The 19,835-nt window shown below is 48.8% G+C and overlaps 5 protein-coding genes across 5 annotated transcripts; 1 reads left to right on the plus strand and 4 right to left on the minus strand.

Moving 5' to 3' along the window:
- The first annotated feature begins 551 nt into the window (after window positions 1–551).
- On the plus strand, window positions 552–3,208 carry NCU09700 (T-complex protein 1 subunit beta). The gene is made up of 3 exons (XM_953846.2): window positions 552–978; window positions 1,095–1,583; window positions 1,658–3,208. The coding sequence occupies exons 1-3, from the start codon at window positions 933–935 to the stop codon at window positions 2,794–2,796; spliced, it is 1,674 nt and encodes a 557-aa protein (XP_958939.1). The 5' UTR covers window positions 552–932; the 3' UTR covers window positions 2,797–3,208.
- On the minus strand, window positions 3,044–5,228 carry NCU12024 (hypothetical protein; the record flags this gene model as incomplete). Its single annotated transcript, XM_011397021.1, has 1 exon — window positions 3,044–5,228. One exon carries the CDS (start codon window positions 5,226–5,228, stop codon window positions 3,312–3,314), a length of 1,917 nt encoding a protein of 638 aa, XP_011395323.1. The 3' UTR covers window positions 3,044–3,311.
- Window positions 5,229–5,760: 532 nt separating this feature from the next.
- Window positions 5,761–8,119, minus strand: NCU09699 (histone acetyltransferase Spt10). The gene is made up of 3 exons (XM_953845.3): window positions 7,288–8,119; window positions 6,438–7,223; window positions 5,761–6,351 (listed from the first exon to the last, which is right to left on the minus strand). Exons 2-3 carry the CDS (start codon window positions 7,146–7,148, stop codon window positions 6,343–6,345), a joined length of 720 nt encoding a protein of 239 aa, XP_958938.3. The 5' UTR covers window positions 7,149–7,223; window positions 7,288–8,119; the 3' UTR covers window positions 5,761–6,342.
- Window positions 8,120–8,279: 160 nt separating this feature from the next.
- Window positions 8,280–10,343, minus strand: NCU12023 (37S ribosomal protein MRP4). The gene is made up of 3 exons (XM_011397020.1): window positions 10,004–10,343; window positions 8,953–9,940; window positions 8,280–8,834 (listed from the first exon to the last, which is right to left on the minus strand). Exons 1-3 carry the CDS (start codon window positions 10,032–10,034, stop codon window positions 8,567–8,569), a joined length of 1,287 nt encoding a protein of 428 aa, XP_011395322.1. The 5' UTR covers window positions 10,035–10,343; the 3' UTR covers window positions 8,280–8,566.
- NCU10311 (CBS/PB1 domain-containing protein) lies at window positions 10,344–13,946 on the minus strand. The gene is made up of 2 exons (XM_001727940.2): window positions 12,752–13,946; window positions 10,344–12,644 (listed from the first exon to the last, which is right to left on the minus strand). Exons 1-2 carry the CDS (start codon window positions 12,965–12,967, stop codon window positions 10,797–10,799), a joined length of 2,064 nt encoding a protein of 687 aa, XP_001727992.2. The 5' UTR covers window positions 12,968–13,946; the 3' UTR covers window positions 10,344–10,796.
- Window positions 13,947–19,835: the final 5,889 nt, after the last annotated feature.

The raw sequence follows: 19,835 nt of genomic DNA on the forward strand, positions 1-19,835 counted from the left end.
TAGAGTAGATCGGCAGATAAGGGAAACAGCATAATTGTCAAGCAGATGAGCAGTTGAGTCAGCTATTAGATAGCGAAATCAACAAGACAAGGAAACAACATTGTGGTTGGCAACTTGCATGATAGTAACCATCGAGTCTCGGACATGTATTGATGAAGTGACGTTGAAATGCTGTCACTTGACTCTGCACGTGATGGTGGGGTTGGTGGGGCCTATTTCTTGAGATTTGAGGAAGAGACAACCTAGCGCAAGGTAAAATTGATGGAATGCTCATCAGCAGTGGAAGTGTGATGGGTGTGGTCAGAGGTTTGGTTTGGAGTAGAAAAAACAAACAAACAAACCCATTGCCTGCCGTAACGAAACTGATGAGAAAGATGGGAAACATTGAATGGAAGTGGAGGGAACTGAACCTAAGAGGAAGTGGAAGTGGAAGTGGAATTGTTTCCACCAAGTTGAATGGGAGCTTGGACCAGCCCGGCCTGGGGGTCCATGGGGCAGTCAACGGAATCCATGGAGCTCAGCTGCCGTGTCCGCTGAATGACTTGCTGCCCCGCCTACCTACTGCCCGTTGCTAGGTGGGTAGGTACCTTGGACAGGTAAGTAGGTATTCTAGGAGCCCCTGCTGCGTCGGTGTCACCCACTGCCGTGATCATGGATGGAACCTCGGTGGAAGTCCCTCTGTACAGCACAGCAGCCCACCTCCTTACTACCTCTCTCAGTCCACCTAGTCCCATCCCGTCGATATTTTTCTGGAGCTCAGCGCAAAAGGACCCACGCCCGACCCGATTGCACATTGCACGAGCCTCACAACATCGCAAATCGACCCTTTTCTCCCATCCACCCACCGCCCATCTCTCCCGCTTTGTGCCCTTGTTCCTGAAGCTCCGTCTTTGCTTGGTCGTTACTATTCCGAGCTCTAATCCCAACCCAACATGTCTTTCGGAGGCCAAACACCGACCATCATTGTCCTGAAAGAGGGTCAGTCAGCCAGCCCCTCCATGCTCCCCTCCTCGGTCCTGCCCTCTCCTTTGCCCCCTTTTCCCTACCTGGGTAACCATCACAAACTGACACCACGGCCTCTGCTCCCGATACAGGCACCGATACCTCGCAGGGCAAGCCCCAGATCATCTCCAACATCAACGCCTGCCTTGCCGTCCAGGCCACCATCAAGTCGACACTCGGTCCCTATGGCGGTGACCTATTAATGGTGGATGCCAACGGCAAGCAGACAATCACAAACGATGGCGCCACCGTCATGAAGCTCCTCGACATTGTCCACCCTGCTGCGCGAATCCTCGTCGACATTGCCCGGTCACAAGATGCCGAAGTGGGTGACGGCACCACCTCGGTCGTCGTGCTTGCTGGCGAGATCCTCAAGGAGGTCAAGGAACATGTCGAACAGGGTGTCAGCTCACAGATCATCATCAAGGGCCTCAGGAGGGCCTCCACCATGGCCGTCAACAAGATCAAGGAGATTGCCATCAACACCGCCGAGTCCAACCGCCGCGAGACCCTGAGCAAGCTGGCCGCCACCGCCATGACCAGCAAGCTCATCAAGAGAAACACCGACTTCTTCACAGAGAGTAAGCGATTCGCAATGATGCATTTGTCGCACAAATACGCTACTTCTAGTACTGACCGACCCGCCTGTGCGCAGTGGTTGTCGATGCCGTCCTCTCCCTCGACCAAGAAGACCTCAACGAAAAGTTAATAGGCATCAAGAAGATCCCCGGCGGCTCCCTGACCGACTCGCTCTTCGTCAACGGTGTCGCCTTCAAGAAGACCTTCTCGTACGCCGGTTTCGAGCAACAGCCCAAGTCGTTCAAGAACCCCAAGATCTGCTGCCTCAACGTCGAGCTTGAGCTCAAGGCCGAGAAGGACAACGCCGAGGTGCGCGTCGAGCAGGTTTCCGAGTACCAGGCCATTGTCGACGCCGAGTGGCAAATTATCTACAAGAAGCTCGAGGCCGTGTACGCGACAGGCGCCAAGGTGGTGTTGTCCAAGCTGCCCATCGGCGATTTGGCCACCCAGTACTTTGCCGACCGCGACATCTTCTGCGCCGGCCGTGTCACCTCGGAGGATATGGAGCGCGTCGTCCAGGCCACCGGCGCCACCGTCCAGAGCACCTGCTCCGACATCCTGCCCGAGCACCTCGGCACCTGCGGCACCTTTGAGGAGCGCCAGATCGGCGGCGAGCGCTTCAACTTCTTCGAGGACTGCCCGTCGGCCAAGACGTGCACGCTCGTCCTGCGCGGCGGCGCCGAGCAGTTCATCGCCGAGGTTGAGCGCTCCCTGCACGACGCCATCATGATCGTCAAGCGCGCCATTCGCAACAAGACCATTGTCGGCGGCGGCGGTGCCGTCGAGATGGAGGTTTCCGCCTACCTGCACCGCTTCGCCGATCGCGACGTTGCCCACAAGCAGCAGGCCATCATCAAGTCCTTCGCCAAGGCCCTCGAGATCATTCCCCGTCAGCTCTGCGACAACGCCGGCTTTGACGCCACCGACATTCTCAACAAGCTCCGCGTCGAGCACCGCAAGGGCAACACGTGGGCCGGTGTCGACTTTACGAACGAGGGCGTCTGCGACATGATGGAGCGTTTCGTCTGGGAGCCTGCGCTCATCAAGATCAACGCCCTCCAGGCCGCCACGGAGGCAGCTTGCCTGATTCTCGGTGTGGATGAGACCATCAGGAACGAGGAGAGCCAGGCGCCACAGGCTCCTGGCCAGAAACTGCCGCCCGGTGCGGCCCAGAGGGCTTTGAGGGGAAGAGGCCGCGGCATGCCTAGGCGGTAGATGGGGGGCGGACAAAAGAGAGAAGTCATGTCAAGTTAAAGATGATAACAAAACGTAATTTAGATGGCATAGTGTGGGGAATATACCTGTACGAAGATTCTGTCAAGCTGTTTTTGGGCATTTGTCGGCGGTTGGCTGATGATTCAGGTGACATGATGAGCCCACTGCCCGGTGCTGGCCATGGGCTATTTTAGTGCATTTCTCTGTGTCTCCCTCTTCGGTGATTCTGTAAGGTTGTGATCAATGTCAAAAGTCTTGGCAAATGTGTTTCGAAAAACAAAGCTGTTCTGTATTCTGTATGTAGGTACTCTACACTATTGATGCGTTTCTCGTGTATAGGTACTGAAAGCATTGGAAGAATTCTCCCATATCAGAATCAACGCTGGCAGCGAGCGAGAGTCTGCACAACGATGTTCGAAAAAACATAACACAACACGACCCCCCTCCTTCTACGTACTTTAATGACTAGTGTTCGTGTATCTTACAAGCGTATGCTGCAATTCTTCCGGCCGTTTCTATCTTTGTTCGTTGTTGTTCTCGGTATTAATGTCATCAGAGAGCAAGTGGCTCACATCCATCTTGCCGGCACTTCCATTTACACTCCCACTCCCACTTCCATTCGCACTACCTCCAACTCCTCCAGTTCCTCCAGTCCCTGTTACCATTGTCGTCGTCGTCGTTGTTGTGGTTGTCGTCTTCGCCTCTGCTGCAGAGCCACCATTACCTGCACTTCCACTCATTTCCTTCTCCTCTCCAGCTACTACTGGTTCGGGATTCGGTGCCGTCGCCGGTGGTGGAGTAGGAGTTGCTGCGCCAATTTCTGTGCCTGTCTCTGTGCCTGTCGTGTCCATCACATCTGGATCTGGATTGTTGGGCCCTCCTGAATCAGGATCAGGGTGAGCAGCAGCAGCTGCTGCACCAGAGCCAGAAGCAGCACTGGAACCACTACGATTCCCTAGAGCAGGATCCATCATATCAGCAGCGCGGTTATTGGTGGCGGCTGCAGAAAAATCTTGCCAATAGTGCTGCTCATCTCGATCCCAACTTTGATGGTCTTCCTGGTGGTCCTGATCCTGATCACGTCCCTCGTCCTCCTCCTCCTCCTGCTCCTCCTCCGCCATAGTTACGTCGTTTTCTGCAGCCAGGTTTATGAGGCTTGAACGTACGCCATCCTCCTCCTCGTCCTGGCCAAAAGCCTGGTGGTGGTGGTGGTTCTCCTCGTCCCCGTCCCCGTCCTCATTCAAACCCATCTCGATATCATTATCATCGCGTTCTGGCGTTGCCGTTGCCCCTGGTGGGGATACCGGCGAGGTTGGTTCTCCTCCTCCTCCTGCAGCGTTCACACCTGCGGGAGCGGACTCTTCATCCTTTGCAGCTCTGACTTGCTCCCGGTGACCATATTGATGATGTTCGAGATCCGCAGTTCCATCCAAGCGTGGGTCTAGGCTCGGGTCGGTGGTGTTGTTCCTTGTAGTTGTGGAAGAAGTATTTCCTCTAACTGAACTCATCTTTACCGTGCTTTCTGTCGCCGCTGCCGCCGCCGCCGCCACTTCTTTACCACCATGGCGGTTCCGGTTATTGCTGTTGATGCTTGTGAAATGTGAACCCGGTACGGTGTCCATGCCCATGTCCACATCATCTCCACCGCGAGCGCTGGCACCCGACTGTTGTTCTCTTCCACTTTCCCAAACTGACGTGAGTCCTCGTGGTGACCTTACTGCAGCGGCCTTCTTGTACTCATCCTGACCTTCGTCCTCCCCATCCTCGCTACTGGTTTCAACCAACATGTCCAAATCCTTATCAGCCATGTCTGCTTGATCATCCGCGTCCGCCATTCCCTCTTCGTCCATGCGGGGATCTCTTCTCTCAATGTCCGAGCTTCCTCCATCACCATGCAAGCTTGCCCTCTCAGCGCCTTGTCCACTATCGCCACTGCCACCGCGGCTTAGCCTCCCCATGTGATCTTCCCTACCACCATCAGATCTATCACCAGAATGCTCATGATTTTGATCATACTGCTCAACACGTCCATCATGACCAACATGCCCAAGGCGATGCCGACGTTGATGATCATGATGACGTTGATGATCCTGCTGCTGCATATGATGAACCCCACCACTACCATCCATGAACCCGCCCGCGCCACTCCCACTCCCCGACGTCAACCCATCACCCATCCCGATACCAACAGCCTCGGTACCCGCCACAGTTAACAAGGCTTGGAACGTATCCGAATCGGTATCGGGTTCGCCAGCAGAAGAGGCGCCTCTGTGCTTGTGCTGCTGCTGCTGCTGCTGGTGATGATGGTGTTGGTGAGGTTGGTGGTGCTGATGCGGCGCGTACTGGTATTGATATTGCTGCTGATGGCGGGCATCGTGCTGCGTGCTATGATTATGGGCGCCTGTGGGAAGAGATCTCGTCGTTTCGGGCATGTAATGTTGAGCGCCATCGGACGGGTGAGCGTTGTGAGCTGTCGAGGTATGAAGTTGGGATGGTTGGATTTGATGTGGTTGGCTGTATAACGGCGCATGCACCTGTGTAGGCGGATGGAGAGGAGGTCGATGGTGGAATGGGTTTGGATGATGCTGCGGCTGGTGATGCTGGGTGTAGTCTCGCTCGTTATGGGCTTGCCCATGGTCGCCCAGGGAATGATGATTGGATGCGATCGTTCGTGTAGAAGATGGTCCTGGTTGGCTTATCATTTGTGGATCAATGATGGGGGGTAAGGAGACGTGCGGATGATGAGGCTGATGGTGATGAGAGGATGTCACTACAGAGTGATGTTGCGGTTCATGATGCGGGTGGGAAGGATAAGGAGGGGGATAGTGATGGTGGTGATGCGGAGGAGAGGAAGGATGGTGTGGTAGCATTGGACTTTCATGCGCCTGTGTGTGACGAGTAAAAGGGTTTTGCTGAACGGTGGCTAGGTTGGTTGTATCAGGGGTTACTTGCATAGGAGGACCGGGGGAAGGGGAAGTCAAGATGGAGATTTGGTGACCGCTGGCATCAGTAAAATGCGGATGGCTTTGGTTATAGTGATGCGATGAGGAGGCAGCATAGGGATCTATGTGAGATGGTGGCTCGGGCGGCAAGGCAGGTATGGAGTACGTCCTGGGCTGATCGGCTATGGTGACAGTATGACCCGCCGGAGCAAACCCAGGAGATGGAATGGGCGATGATCGCTTGGAGCTGCTGGCCCCAACGGGCGGGCTAAGATTCGGACGCTTTATGCCGCTGGACGTTGTGGTCATGATGTTAGACAAGGACGGTTGGTGCTGGTGCTGCTGAGCTTGGGACGTGGATGACAATGACGACTTTCCCAGTTCTTTGCATTCAGAACAGTTCCTAATTACATCCGAGACCGTCTCCTTGATACGACTCCAGTGGTAGCGCTCGGCAATGGTGGCCGTGGTTCTGTTGATGCCCGCATGTGACTGGTTGTGTACCTCTCTTGCAATGTCGTACTGGCGGCGCGGGTCCGAGATGACCTCTTTGTCCTTTAGCATGAGAATGTCACCGTCGACCAGCTTGTAGTGAGTCGCGGCGCTACGAAGCCTGCTTTTCTCGGCTCGGTCAGCCCCGTTCGGATAGCGGCCGTACTTGAGATAGAACTTGATCTTGTCGAAACGCTCTTCACTCACAAGTTCTTCGTTACCTGCCGCGTCGCCCAAGTCCCGCCCAAAGATGATGGCGTCCACCAGACGGTCGGGGTAACTCTTGAGGTTGCCGGCCCCCTTGACACGGCCGATGCGCTTGAAGCCCAAGCCGTCCCAGATCTTGCACGACGCCACGTTGGTCTCGTACACGAGGTTGAAGACCGAGTACGTGTAGCCCAGCTTGGGTGCCCAGTCCAAGTAGGTCTCACCCATGAGACGCCCGACGCCGCGGTTACGGGAGGCATCCGTCACGATGAAGCCAGCATTGCAGATGTGGCTGCTGCGGCCAGGGTAGTTGGGCTTGATGTAGAAGGTGCCCAAGCACTCTGTCGACCAGTTCTTGTTGTCGACAATGTCCTCGCCGCGCTCGATCTGGCCGAGGAGCATGACACCAGCAAAGTTTTGGAACCAGTAGTCGGCAAACTTGTCGAAGGGCATGGCGTCCAACATGGGGTACGTATCACCACCCTCGATTTCCTTGTTGAACTGATCATGGAGATAGTGCAGCAGCGAATTGGGCACCTGATGGCGTGAGGCAAAGGGGACGACGGTAGCCACCGTCTGGCGATCCCGCAGAGTCACATGGCGAGGGACAATGGTGGGCGGGAACGAGGGATGAGCAGGGTCTGGATAGGGAGCCGCTCCAGAGACGCGGTAAATCGTTCCGGCTGAGGGGTCGTCAAGGATGGCTGGCATCTTGTCTTTTTTTCCAAATCAATTGAGATGAACGCGCGAAATACTCAAAAGACCTGTTGTGTCAAAGGCTATGCCCTGCCAAAAGTGTCAGCCACTTGATCCAGGTGTAGAAATGCAATCGCTTGAGAGGAAGCCGTACAAGGTTATAGCATACGCACGTTAGGAACAAGAGACAACTAATTAAGGCTAGTTGAAGCCAAGGAACGAAACTCGTTGTATGAACCCAGAGAGTGAGTGTGCGAGAGATATATTAAAGACGAGTGCGTCGAAACCGGGCCACCTAGCATACCGTATATAGATATGTACGCGGCGGGGTAAAGGTGACAATGAAGACACCTGGATTGTTTGATAGTTCGATAACGTCGAATATCGTCTGGGGAGTCGGCCCAGAAGAGCGGGACCGTGGCCGTGGCCGAGATCCGGCAGTTGGGTGGCCGGGTGTAACGATGCTTTGCCCGAAAACGGAGGCCCGGGGTGACACACCCACTCAGCCCCACCAGCAAGCCCAAGCCTCGGACGGATTCTCTCTCCCGGTCCGACCCGGGATTTACGGAGGGGGCAACAACGGTACCAGGGGGTCGCACCGACCGTACCGTGCCGTACGGACTGGGTGGACACTCCGGAGGGTGTGCCGATGACCAGTGTTGGATCACCAATCACCAGCGCTGTCCTGTCTTCGGGCAAGTCTTCTTGGCCTGTCCTGTCCTGTCACCTTGCTGGTGGTGGTCCAGGTGCAACAGGGACCGACAAGCATGTGAGTGTTTGACGTGACTGAATAAACGCGCCGTCGCAGCTCTGAGCACGACGGGTTCCCGATTCCAGTCCAGTCCAGCCCAGCCCCGTGTGTGTAGCTGAGTGGTGCGGATGGCGGCGACGGCGGCGGCGAATCTGAGAAGCGATTGGGTTGAATCCCCGTCGTTCTGAAATATTCGGCGTGATGATAGCTTGTGCTCACTGGAAACAAAACAAAAAGAGACCCGAGGTTTGAGAAAGTGGATGGAACTCAGTCGATTCTCGCAATTTGGTTAGTGAAAATGAGGGTGTCCGCTGGCTTAGTCATCATCTGTCTCCTTACTGCCGTATGAGTATAACACCTTTGAACCTTCTCGAACCTGTCTGCAAGACACTGGATGGGAGAAGGCACTCAATTTGCTCAGTTACTACTGCATACATGGTATGTACGACTGGTCGGCAAGATACCGAAACGCACCTCCCCAACCCATCCGCATCGTTGCAAAGACCAAGGTAGGTAGGCACTGCAGTAGGTATCGGTATATAGTACAATAAAGGCTATTCTACAACCCGCTCGTATGCTTGTTCCACGCCCTCCAAAAAAAGCAGTTCGAAGGGGCCCAGGTCTGGTTTCTCTCTACCATGATAATACAACTTCATCTCTCTTTTTCCACATCCGCTCTTTCTTATATACGAGCATCACCCCCGAACATCGCCTTGAGCGCATCCTCGCTCAGGAACGTGTCCTTCTCCTTCTGCTCCTCCACACTGTTGTCCTGTGCCTGTCTTCTCCGAGCGTCGGCCGCTCGCGCCGAAGCCAGCTCAAAGTACCCTTGCACATCGGCAGGCGTCTTCCATGTGACCACACCGCGCTGCGCCGCTTCGAGTCTGCGCTTCTGGCCACGCTCACCGGCACGACCGAGGACACCGCTGATGAGGGCGGTTGCTCGCAAACTGTTTTTGATCAAGCATGACATGTCAGCAACTGAACTGTACATAAAACACCACACCCAGTCACATCTGTAACGCGCATCCAAGAATTTGGGGGGGGGGGGGGGGGGGGGGTCCTTACCTGTCGTCGTTGGCCGGGATCTGGTACGTAACCCACGACGGGTTCGTGTTGGTATCAATAATACCAATGGTCGGGATCTTGGCCAAACTGCACTCGTACAACAGCGTCATGTTCTCCTTGGGGTTCAAGCACACGACCAGATCGGGCGCCAGGGGTCTGCGGTCATGCAGATGGTCCTCGAACCCAGAGAGCGGGCGATCAAGCTCGTCTACCACGGTCAGCGGGACGCCTCCCAGCAGCTGCTCGCGGTTGGTGATCGTTCCGGGCCTCCACTTGGTGAAGAGGTGGCAGGCCTTGGCCAGCTCGGCGGCGCGCACAACAATGGGCCGCTGACCCGGGCGAGTGCCGACAAACAGAATCAGGCCGCCGCGGTAAGCAACCTCCTCGACAACGCGGGCGGCGCGGCGCAGGTGCGTAGCCGTCGTCTCGAGGCTGATGATGTGGATACCCTGGCGCACACCATAGATGTAGCGCGCGTTGGCAGGGTTCCAAAGGGAAGTGTTGTGACCCATGTGAGCCTGGGCGGCCATGAGGTCCTCGAGCGATGCGTCCGAGGGGGGGTTGCGAAGGTACTGCTCGGGGATGTAGCGGACCTCGACGCCCGCGCCGAGCTTCTGGGTTTGCGCCTTGGTCTGCTTGAAGAGCTTGAAGTTTCCGGGAATAGCCTCGATCTGCTGCTTGAGCTTAAGCGCCTCCTCGTCGACGAGGCTTGGGTCCCATGTCGTGACGGTCTCGGTAGCAGTAGCGGAGGGTGCGGACCAGGCCTCGGCGGCCGGGGAAGCGGCGAACTCGGGAGTGTGCTTCTCGATGCTCTCGGCGTAAAACTCGGCCTGCTCCTCGAGAGTGGGCTCAGCAAAGGCTGTTTTGGCAGCCTGCTTCTTGGAGTTCGTCGGCGGCGGCGGCGGCGCAGTGAAGTTGTCCTGGGAGAGGAATCGCGACTGGGCCGGGAAAGAGGCCCGCGAAAGAGGAGTGGCCAGGGCCCGTCGGCCTGCAGCGAGAACGTCAGCTTGCAATCATTTGGCTGGTACGAAGGGGAAAACGGAGCACTCACCTAGCCGCGCGCCGATATTCCGAACAATCATGGTGGAAATGCTGGGGTCGGACACATCGTCGTCGGGAAGACGTTGTAAATCGGCCGCTCAACTTTTCTGGACGGTACACGGCCGACGGTGGCCCGTGCGCCGATTCACTTTCGGCATCACACCCGCCCGCCAGGCGTGGATCACTGCACCAATGCGGGCGGGCACTGGAGGTGTAGCGCAGCGCGGCCTCCTTCAGGCACTGGAACGGCCCCACCACGGGAATTCTGGGGTCAGGAAATGGCCGAGCCGGTCTGCAGCATAATCATGGAAGAGAGCAGGGGAATTAAACAAAAGAAATACGTATCTAACAAGAACGCCATAATTCCGCTGGCCGAAATCTTGATCTCAAGGTTCTCAATGTCAATGTGTAGTCTGTAGTAGGTAATAATGTAGCTCATAATCAGAGGCTTTGCGTACATGAGTTTCCTTCCTCGGTAACGAAGTAACCTATACCAATCCGGCCAAATCCCCCCCTCTCCCTCTCAGGGTCCCGTTCCCGACACTCCCCTCCTGCATTCCGTCATGCGACTACCTTTCAAAAACTGGCGAATGAGAAGAAAATTGCTGGATTGGGCAATCCATTATCAACAATTTCTCGAGCCCAACAACAGCAACAACACCTATCAACACACTGCATCGATCATCATCAAAACCATAAGGCTCCCTGCTTCGTCTTCATCTTCTCTAAACTGACCATCTCAACCAAGAATCCGAAGAAAATAACAAAAATAAATAAAAATAAAAAGGTGTAAATTCTTATGCTTAACGGCTGCTGGTCAATCTCGAAATGGTAAACACACTAACAATCACCACGGCCAGGGTGACAATAGCACCCGGAAGCAACAGCTCGTTGGGGACACCAGCAATGACCTGGGGCGCCTCTTGTGGCTGGGACATTGTGCGCGTGCGCGTAGGGCGGCGATGGACGGGCTCTTCCTCCTCACTAACCTCCTCGGATTCCTCCTCGACCTTCTTTCTCCGCTCACGAACCACCGACGAAGCAGGAGGGGTGGCAGGGATCGTCTCAATCACCGGTGCAGGCGTAGGAGCGTGCGAAATAGCAGGCTCTGAGGGGTCGTGCACGAACAGGTCGACCTTCTCACGGAGGCCGTGACGCGCAAGCAGGATGGCTTCGAGCAGATCCTGATCCGTGGTGATGGAAACCGAGTCGCCTTCGTCGTCAAGATAGCTAAGCGCAAATCCGCCCGAAAGTCGGCCGTTCTCGACCTCAGGGGTACCGCCAATAGCGTCCACCTCAGCACCAAGCTTGGCAGCGACAGCAGCGACAAACTCGGCCATGCCGTGGGAGGCTGTCACCTGCAGACGGTGGACACGGCCGCTGGGCGCCTTGAACTTGAAGGGGAAGGGGATATCGGCCGGGTTGACCTCCTGGATGCCACCGAGCTGGCTGTGGGAAGGCGACTCGATGCCCGCATGGCTCGCAGAATCACCAGGCGCCACGCTGTCGACGATGCGCTCGCTGCGAGCGATGTCGGGCGACATGAGCGATCTAGGCCCATGGTGGGTGTGGTGGAGCGAGCCATCGCCCGATACCATGGACTCGGTTTCGTGGTCCAGAGAAAGCCAGAACTTGTTCCAGGCGGGACCCTCGTTGTCGGTACCGCTGCCCATCGTGTTAATCTGTTCGAGGGTGGCGTAAGTGAGCTTGAGGACATCGACCATGCCGACAATCTCGCCAGCATCGTTCATCACCGGCAGGTTGAGGTAGTGGCCATCGTGCATCTTCCTCAGCGCAGCCTGGATGGTCATGTCCATGGGCGCAAAGTCGGGATGGGGGGTCATGACGCGGACCACGCTGCAGGTGGCAGGGTCAAGACCGGGGGCAATCACACGGAGGACGACGTCCTTGCTGGTGAAGATACCCGTAATTGCTCCCTGATCCTGGACCAAGACCGCCGTGGTGTGGTTCTCCTTCATCAGCTGGGCCGCCTCTTTGACCGAGGTCCGGACGCTGACCGTGGTTGGGGGAATGCCGTTCAAGACAGACTCCAGGGTCGGGCCCGACATCTTGGATCGCAGGGCCTCCACGTATTGGATGATCTGCTGGGGCTGACTGGTACCAAGCTCTGACTGAACACCCTCAAGCGCATCATACAACCGCCTGGACGAGGCATAGGCGCGCTCCAGCTTTTCCATCGCGTCGTAGAAGCACTTTGTGATATCGAGAATGCCCGATATGTCCTGGTTCTCGTCCATGACGGGCAGATGGCGGAAGCCCTTGCGCACCATGAGATCAAGGGCGTCGGTGGCGCTGGTGTCGGTCCTAGCGCACAGCGGGTTCTTGGTCATGATCTCGGCAATGGTGACCGTGTTGGCCTTGAGTCCGCCGCCGACGACGCGGAAGGCCAAGTCCTTGGCTGTGAAGATACCGGCAATCCTCTCATCGTCGTCGGTGACAAGAACACAGTCCTCGCGCTTGGCGGCCATCAACTGAGCGGCTTCGGAAACGGTGGTCGCGGCCTTGATCTGGAGGGCGGGGCTCGGCTTGAGGGCGAGGACGGTTCCGGGAGGGGCTTTGCGGGTATGACGGGCTCGGCTGGTAAGGTGCTTCTTCTTGGAGAGATCGCTCTCCATCTTGCGGCGGATGGCCTGGCAACGGCGGGGTTAGACGCCATCTTCAACCTCATCAGGGCATGGTAGGAGGGGGGGGGGGGGGGGGGGGGGCAAGCGGCGGTGACAAGTTCGGGATCACGCACCTCATCTCTCTTGGACTGCTTTTGCCTGCTCACGCTGACAGAGGCAGAGCCGACCTCACTCCCGGTGGCGGCATGTTGGGTTTCGAGGACGGGGCGGGGGATGGCCGAGCCGGCGTGGTTCTGGCCGTAGGGCGTCGCGCTGCGATTCTGTGGCTGGGCGATGCTGCCACCAGCACGGCTGGGGCCGCGAGCGGTGGAACCTGGGTGTGTCGACATGATAAGGGATGCTCGACGGCCAAGGAAGCGAATGCGGGTGCGATACTGTTTCTATTGTCTTTTCTCCCCTACGCACAAGTGGACAAGCGGCGGAAATTGGTCGTCGGTGTTGGTGCGGTGCTCGACTTTGCGCGAGTGAGAGTGACGATTTTTCGTGGTCCCTGAACCCGAACCGATTTGCGACGACCAGAAAAGGCCGAGCTAGGCGCCAACCAATAAGGTGATCAGATGACTTGAAGCGGAATTGCACCTTGTCAGTCGCCAGTCGCAAAAGTCAAAGCCCGAGTCTGGGGGAGTCGTCAGTTTCAATGGGTCACCTCACGAGGAACGACGACGGGAACTGCAGTACAATGTAGTAGTGTAGGTAGTGTACTGACGACCTGAGGGAAACACGGGTCGAATGAAATGCGCGCAAATGTCAGTTGAGTTCCTCCTTCACATATTTTGTACCGACGTCTCCCGTCGTTACCGCCCGCGCGCGCGGCATCGCATGGCACCGCACCGCACCGACCGCAATGATTTTCCCCTTGTTTGTTAGTGGTCGCACTAGGCACCCTCGCACCGCACCGCAATATAGAAAGCACGGACCATCAATGTCACCCACAGTTTCCTTGGAGGATGGAACCGCCCGGCCTGGAAGTGTTGTTTGGATTTTGAGCGTGTGATTACCCCACCATGCCGGTTTTCCTCGGCGATGGCGGGGCCTGTGTTTTTTTTTTGCCTGTCTGCACTTGAACAGCAGCTGTCAAATATCTCTCTCGTCTCTCTCCTGTTTATACGAGATGGTCATGTTACTGGCAAAATGACGATATTTCCCCTGCAGTGAGCACATGCCCATTGACCAGCCAATGGCGAAAGAGTTGGTGCAAGTTGGGTGCTGCGAGTTGTGAAGCATTTCCGGGAGCTCTCTGTAACCGTGACGGCGAATCCATGGCAGGTCTTTCTCATCTTTAATGTTGTCGTGATGCTCGACTTCAACTTGGTTAAAACCTTTGCAAAGCAACGACGGACAACTTTTTGGAAGGGAAAGAAAGGGGCCGCTCGCTCATTGATAAGACAATAAATGGACATGGGCAATTGCGGGTACCGAAGAACGGTGAGCTGCTATTTATATCTCGTCAAAGACATGCTCATCTGCGATCAACCCCCCAGCCTCCTGGCATTTCACATGTGGAAGTGCCGGCCATACCGTAGGTGAAGAGGTGAGGAGATTCGTTCCGTCCGTCGAGTTCAGACAGCCATTTCACTACAATCATGAGAGCGGGGGTTTGAGCTCACCTCTGATCATGACTGAAGATAAGCATATAGGTAGTGATGAAATCAATGACTTGAAATCATCATGATCGACCAGAAGAATAGTCTACTGGTCATCACTTGCTGTTGGTTGAGGTTTTGTGTTATTTGGTCCCGATTACCCGGGCCATGGCCACCCCACACTTCCTTTGGTGTTGAGGAATCTTCCACGGCGGGTGCCACGACAATGACCATCTGATTGATTGATATTCACATGCCGCCAATACGAGAGAACAGCATCGAAACATGACACGATCTCTCTTGAATCTCCAGTCTTTACACCGCTTACCCTACCCATTCGTTCTCGATGCCACCTCAGTCAGCCCTGTAGCTATCTAGTCCGCGTCCCGTTGTCGGCTCTGAATCAGGCGACGGCGGTACATACTGCAAAGATGCCGTCTCCCAACTACCTACACCTTTGACTCCTCACAGCGGACAAGTCTGCGCGTAATATACCTTGCGTTGGACTGGCATGCCCGTACTTTGGATGCGCGCAGACATCTCGGCAACATGCAGCAGCAAGAGGCAATGTATGTAATACATCAAACCAACCGCTCGTCGCAACAGGCGCGGTGATCCTCGATCCGCGATCCTCTTCGATCACCGATCCTCGATGCTCATCCTCGTGGTGATATTCTCAACTGCGTCGCCATTTATCGTGGTGATGTTTTTTTTGCCAGACCGTCGTTTGCAATCGCATCGCTGGCCCAAACATCCCTGACTCGCGCGTGACGGACGATTCAAAGAAGGACGGGAAAGCCACTGGAGGGTAGAAGCTACCTGTACACTAGGACTGCGGACTGCGATGCGACCTAGTTCTAGACGTTGAGGCTAAAAACGCCCAGACGGGGGCACCTGGAAATACCTGCCAAGTGTCTAAAGTCCTCAAGAGCTTTTCCAATGCTTAGTTGGAGGTGACCAACCGCAACAAATTGTGCGTCTGGCAATGACGTCGATCAACCCAGTTGCGACCAGCAGCCGCTAATCCCGCGCAGGAGACAGGCGACCCCATCCCTTTAACGGTGAAAATTCAACATTTTAGCGCGGCAGGGGGCTCCAGCCAATCGCTTCCCCCCCATTCCTAGTGTGTAACATCTGTGCCCATGCAGATACCTCGATTTCACCAGCTTTTGCAGCACTTTTGTCATTGCACTAGATGTAGAGAGCGGTTACTACAAGGACAACCAATTAATTCAAACCAAAATAAAGCTATCTCCACATCGCTAACGTATATAGGCTACCCAATAGCACTCCCACTTACAAATCGCTATATTACATATAATACACCCCAATAGAGTCTAGGTTCTTGTACTCTTTATTATATAATGATTTGGGGTGGTGTACAAGAACATATACATTGATTTTCTACGGTGATTTTTTCTTTTTTTCGAATTTTCAGTAAGAATACTAGATCAGAAGACGCACTTTCTAAATTGAACAAATCTAAATAGTTAGCATGGACGAAAGATAAAGAATAAAGGGCTAACCTAATAAAATAATAGACTAAAAGAAATAGAAAAATAGGGATAATAAAAGGAAAAAAGAGAAAAAAAGAAGGATAAAATATTAAACTTTAGAAGACAAGATAACAGATTATTACAATATTCAATTCATCGCTATACTAAATAATTAGTCTTTTAATTTTAATTCTTAATAGAAAAAAAATAATTTACTTTTAGTAATTTTTAATTATCTACCTCTATTTACCTATTGTATTAAATAATTATTTATCCCTCTCAAGGGAATATCTACTCGTTTCTCTATTTGCCTCTAGAAAGAGGATACTAAAAAATTTGATAGTTATCCTTACTTTCTACCGAAAATTGAATATTAAACCATACAATAAAATATATAATATTAATAAACCGTATTTAACTTAATACCTCCCATTCCGACTTTCCGAGAAAGGTTTAGAAATTATTTACTACTTAACTCTATTTAATTAAATATTTAAGAACTACAGTCCTTATAATAATTATAGTAATATTAGTATTATTATTATAGTCTTCTTACTATTTTAAATTAGTAATAAGGACGAAATAAGTATTAAACCCTACATTAAATTAATTAAAACGAATATAGGAACTTTATAACTTCCTACCCTCGTTAAAATTTGCCCGATAATTGCTAGCGAAACTTAATTAATCGTTATAGAAAAAATTTAAATAGCCTTATTTTAAAAAGGCGTAAAGATTTTTAGTACCGGATATTCACTATAGTCTAGGGCCTTCAATAATATTTAATATATAGCTATATTAGTAGTTATACTAAGATTACTAATAATATAATTAATTAGTAATTATCTAATTGCTATTCGGATATAATATTAAAGTACGGATAATAGAATAAATAATTAATAAGAAAGATATACGAACGAATATCCGAACGACAATAATTAAATATAAGTAAATATAAATAAAAAATAAGTTGTTAGATAGTAGCAATTCGACTATATAACTTAATAAATAAATAAATATCCGATTAATAATATTTAAATAAAAGTAAAAATAGAATAAACAATTAATAAATTATTTAAATAGTAATTTAATTGAAAAACTATTCGAGAACAATAAATAACAAAAGAATCCGCTAATAAACTAAAGCAAGTATCAACCTTAGGCCTTTAGGGACTAATATCCTTAAGTCTATAATATATAGCCCCTACCTAAGCGTAGAAAGATTAGATAGTACTTAGACCTTTTTTCTTCGAAAATTTATAATTAGTCCCTAGAGGGAAGGGTACCAATTATTACCTCCAAATTCTTCCTTCGCGTAATATACCGGTAATAATTATAAATAGACTTTAAGGATCGTAATTATTACTATTATTACGTTTTAAGAATTAAGAGGAGGTAATTAATTATTATAAGTCCTTATTAGAGGGGCTTTAATAATAATATTATTAATATAAATAAGAATTACTACTCTTAAATACTAATAATAAAAGTAAAAAGGAAGAAAAGATGGAAAATAAAAACCGAAGAAATTCCTTTTACTTAAGAAAAGAAAGAGGAAAGGAATATTGAAAGAATAAGAAGAGAAGAAAACCGGATAGCGATTTTTAATTAGAAAGGGTATAATAATACTTAATTAGTAAGAAAGTAATTAAAAAGAAATTAAAAACCTTTAAATCCAAAAGAAAAGGAGAATAAAAAACAAATTAAATAATATATAAATAGAATAGACAATACTAATAGGATTTAAAATAATAGGAATATTTTTATAATTTTAGCTTTATAGACCAATTAGAAAGTATTAAATTAGCCTCCTATATTAGTACTAGAGCTATTCTTATTATCCCTTCTAAATCCTACTCTTCCTTCTTTTACCCCTACATTAGAAATTACCTTTTTCCTATTTCTATAATTTAATTAATTTCTAACCCCTTCGCTAATCTTATTAAAACTCCTATTACTAATCCTTTTTAAAAACCCTTTTACAAGCCTAAATAGGGATAACCACTATTAAATCCCCAGCTATTACTATAATAGCGAATACAACTAACTTACTATAGAAAACCTGCTAGTACATCTACCCGGCCTTATTTATACCTTATATTTATATACCTTATTTACTTCTTTACCTAATCTTCGAACTTAACCTCCACTTTCTTATATTACTCTTTTACAATTTATTTAATTACCTTTAGGACTTTATTATACTAAATTAGAAATTAATTATTCCTAAGGCCTTAAATTTAAATAGTATCCTCCGACCTACTAAGATCCTTATCCTATTACCCTTACTTCTACCCCTTCTAATTATTATAAATATCCTTCTTTAAGATTATTAGGATTAAATATTATAATATTTAAATAATCCAATTAATCGTAGGAACCTAAATATAAAGTATAGCAAATATTAAGTAATAACCCTTTAAATAACAACCTATTTAAAGGTCTATCTAATATATACCTAGCATAAATATTAATAGGTAAAATTCTTATAGCTTCCTTCGTAAAAAATTATACGCTTAAAATCAAATTTAAAGGGAAAAATATTATTATATACTTAAAAGAGTTCAATAATAGGGTTTAAAGTTATTACTTTTCTAATAAAATTAAACTAAATATTTAGTACTAGTAATATACTTTAGACGCCCGAAAAATTTGTAGAGAAATAGCAAAAGATACTATTATTAAGGGTATTTAGATATAGAAAAAATTCTATTATTATTTTAAATAAGAATTCTTAGCGCTGGACTCTAATTAGACAGATAGTAAAGCTACTATATTAAAAGTCTTCTATAGTAGATTAATTCCTTATAATAGAGAAAAGATTATTAAGGTTATACTTAAATATTCGGTACTTCTAATAAAATAATTAAAGAAAAAGAAGGATTTTATTTAATTTATAACTATATATAACTTCTATAAGAAGTTTGCTAAGAAAATTAGAAGAATAATTATAACGACTATAGGCCTAAAAGAAAAAGTCTATTAAATAATTTAGTTATAGTTTTATATTAATATAATTAAAACTATTTATAAGTACTTCAATTTCGAAGATAGTACTAGCTTTAATAATAAGGAGAATAATTTATTAAACGATAGTTTCAGCGGGGTTTAAATTAAAAAGAAAATATTAGTAATTATTAATAAGAAAAGTAATTTAATTAAATTAAATAGCAATTCCAATTAGCCTTCTTATAAGAAAATTCCTTTAGTAGCCTAAACTACTACTTCAATACCTACTACATCCTATTTAGCCGAAAAATCGGATATCGAAAAGATAATTAAAGAATTTAACTAAATAAGGATCTTATAATCCTAATTTAACAAAAAACTAACAAAGAAACAGAAGGAGGAAATTCAAATTAATTACTTATTAATAATTAATTAGAATAATATTATTAGTAACAGGGGCGGTTATATAAGCGGCTCTTCTACAAGAAATAAAAGTAGAAGAAGAGGCAGTAGAGGAAGTAATTAAAACTATAGAAATTCTTATTAAATCTATTACTATTAATATAATAGTAATTACTACTAGAATTAATATTAGGAAATAGTAAATAATGTCTAGAAGGGTAAACTAGTAGTTTTCCAACCTCAGGATCTTACATTAAGCTTATAAATAATAATCGCTATTAGAATTAAAGAAGACTATAATAACTTTATTCCTAATAAAACTTTAACTTTAACCGTTAAAGATAAAAAATTAAGACTTCTAACATAGTCCTAGATAGTTATTTATAGGACGTTTCTTAAATATAAAATTATTTTCGACCGTTAGGAAAAGAATATTTAGATATTAAAGAAGAAATGCTATTTCGAACCCGAATTCTCCTTACTGCCTAGTAACGCCCGTAGTAAATAACAATAACAAAATAGTAGTTCAAATACCTCTATAAATATAATAGGCACTAATTTATTAAAGTACTACTATATAACTAACAAATTAAACATTACTTAAGAGGTATACCAGAAATCTTCTACTAAATATAAAGTTATTACAATTCATTAAACGCTAATAAAATACCCCTAGAACTTCAATAATTATTTTATTAGCTAGTTATATATAATTAAAGAATATTTAATCCTATTACTATTCTAAAAATAAGTACCTTAAGGCTTAA

The sequence above is a fragment of the Neurospora crassa genome, linkage group VII (assembly GCF_000182925.2).
Source record: "Neurospora crassa OR74A linkage group VII, whole genome shotgun sequence".
Lineage (NCBI taxonomy): Eukaryota > Fungi > Ascomycota > Sordariomycetes > Sordariales > Sordariaceae > Neurospora > Neurospora crassa.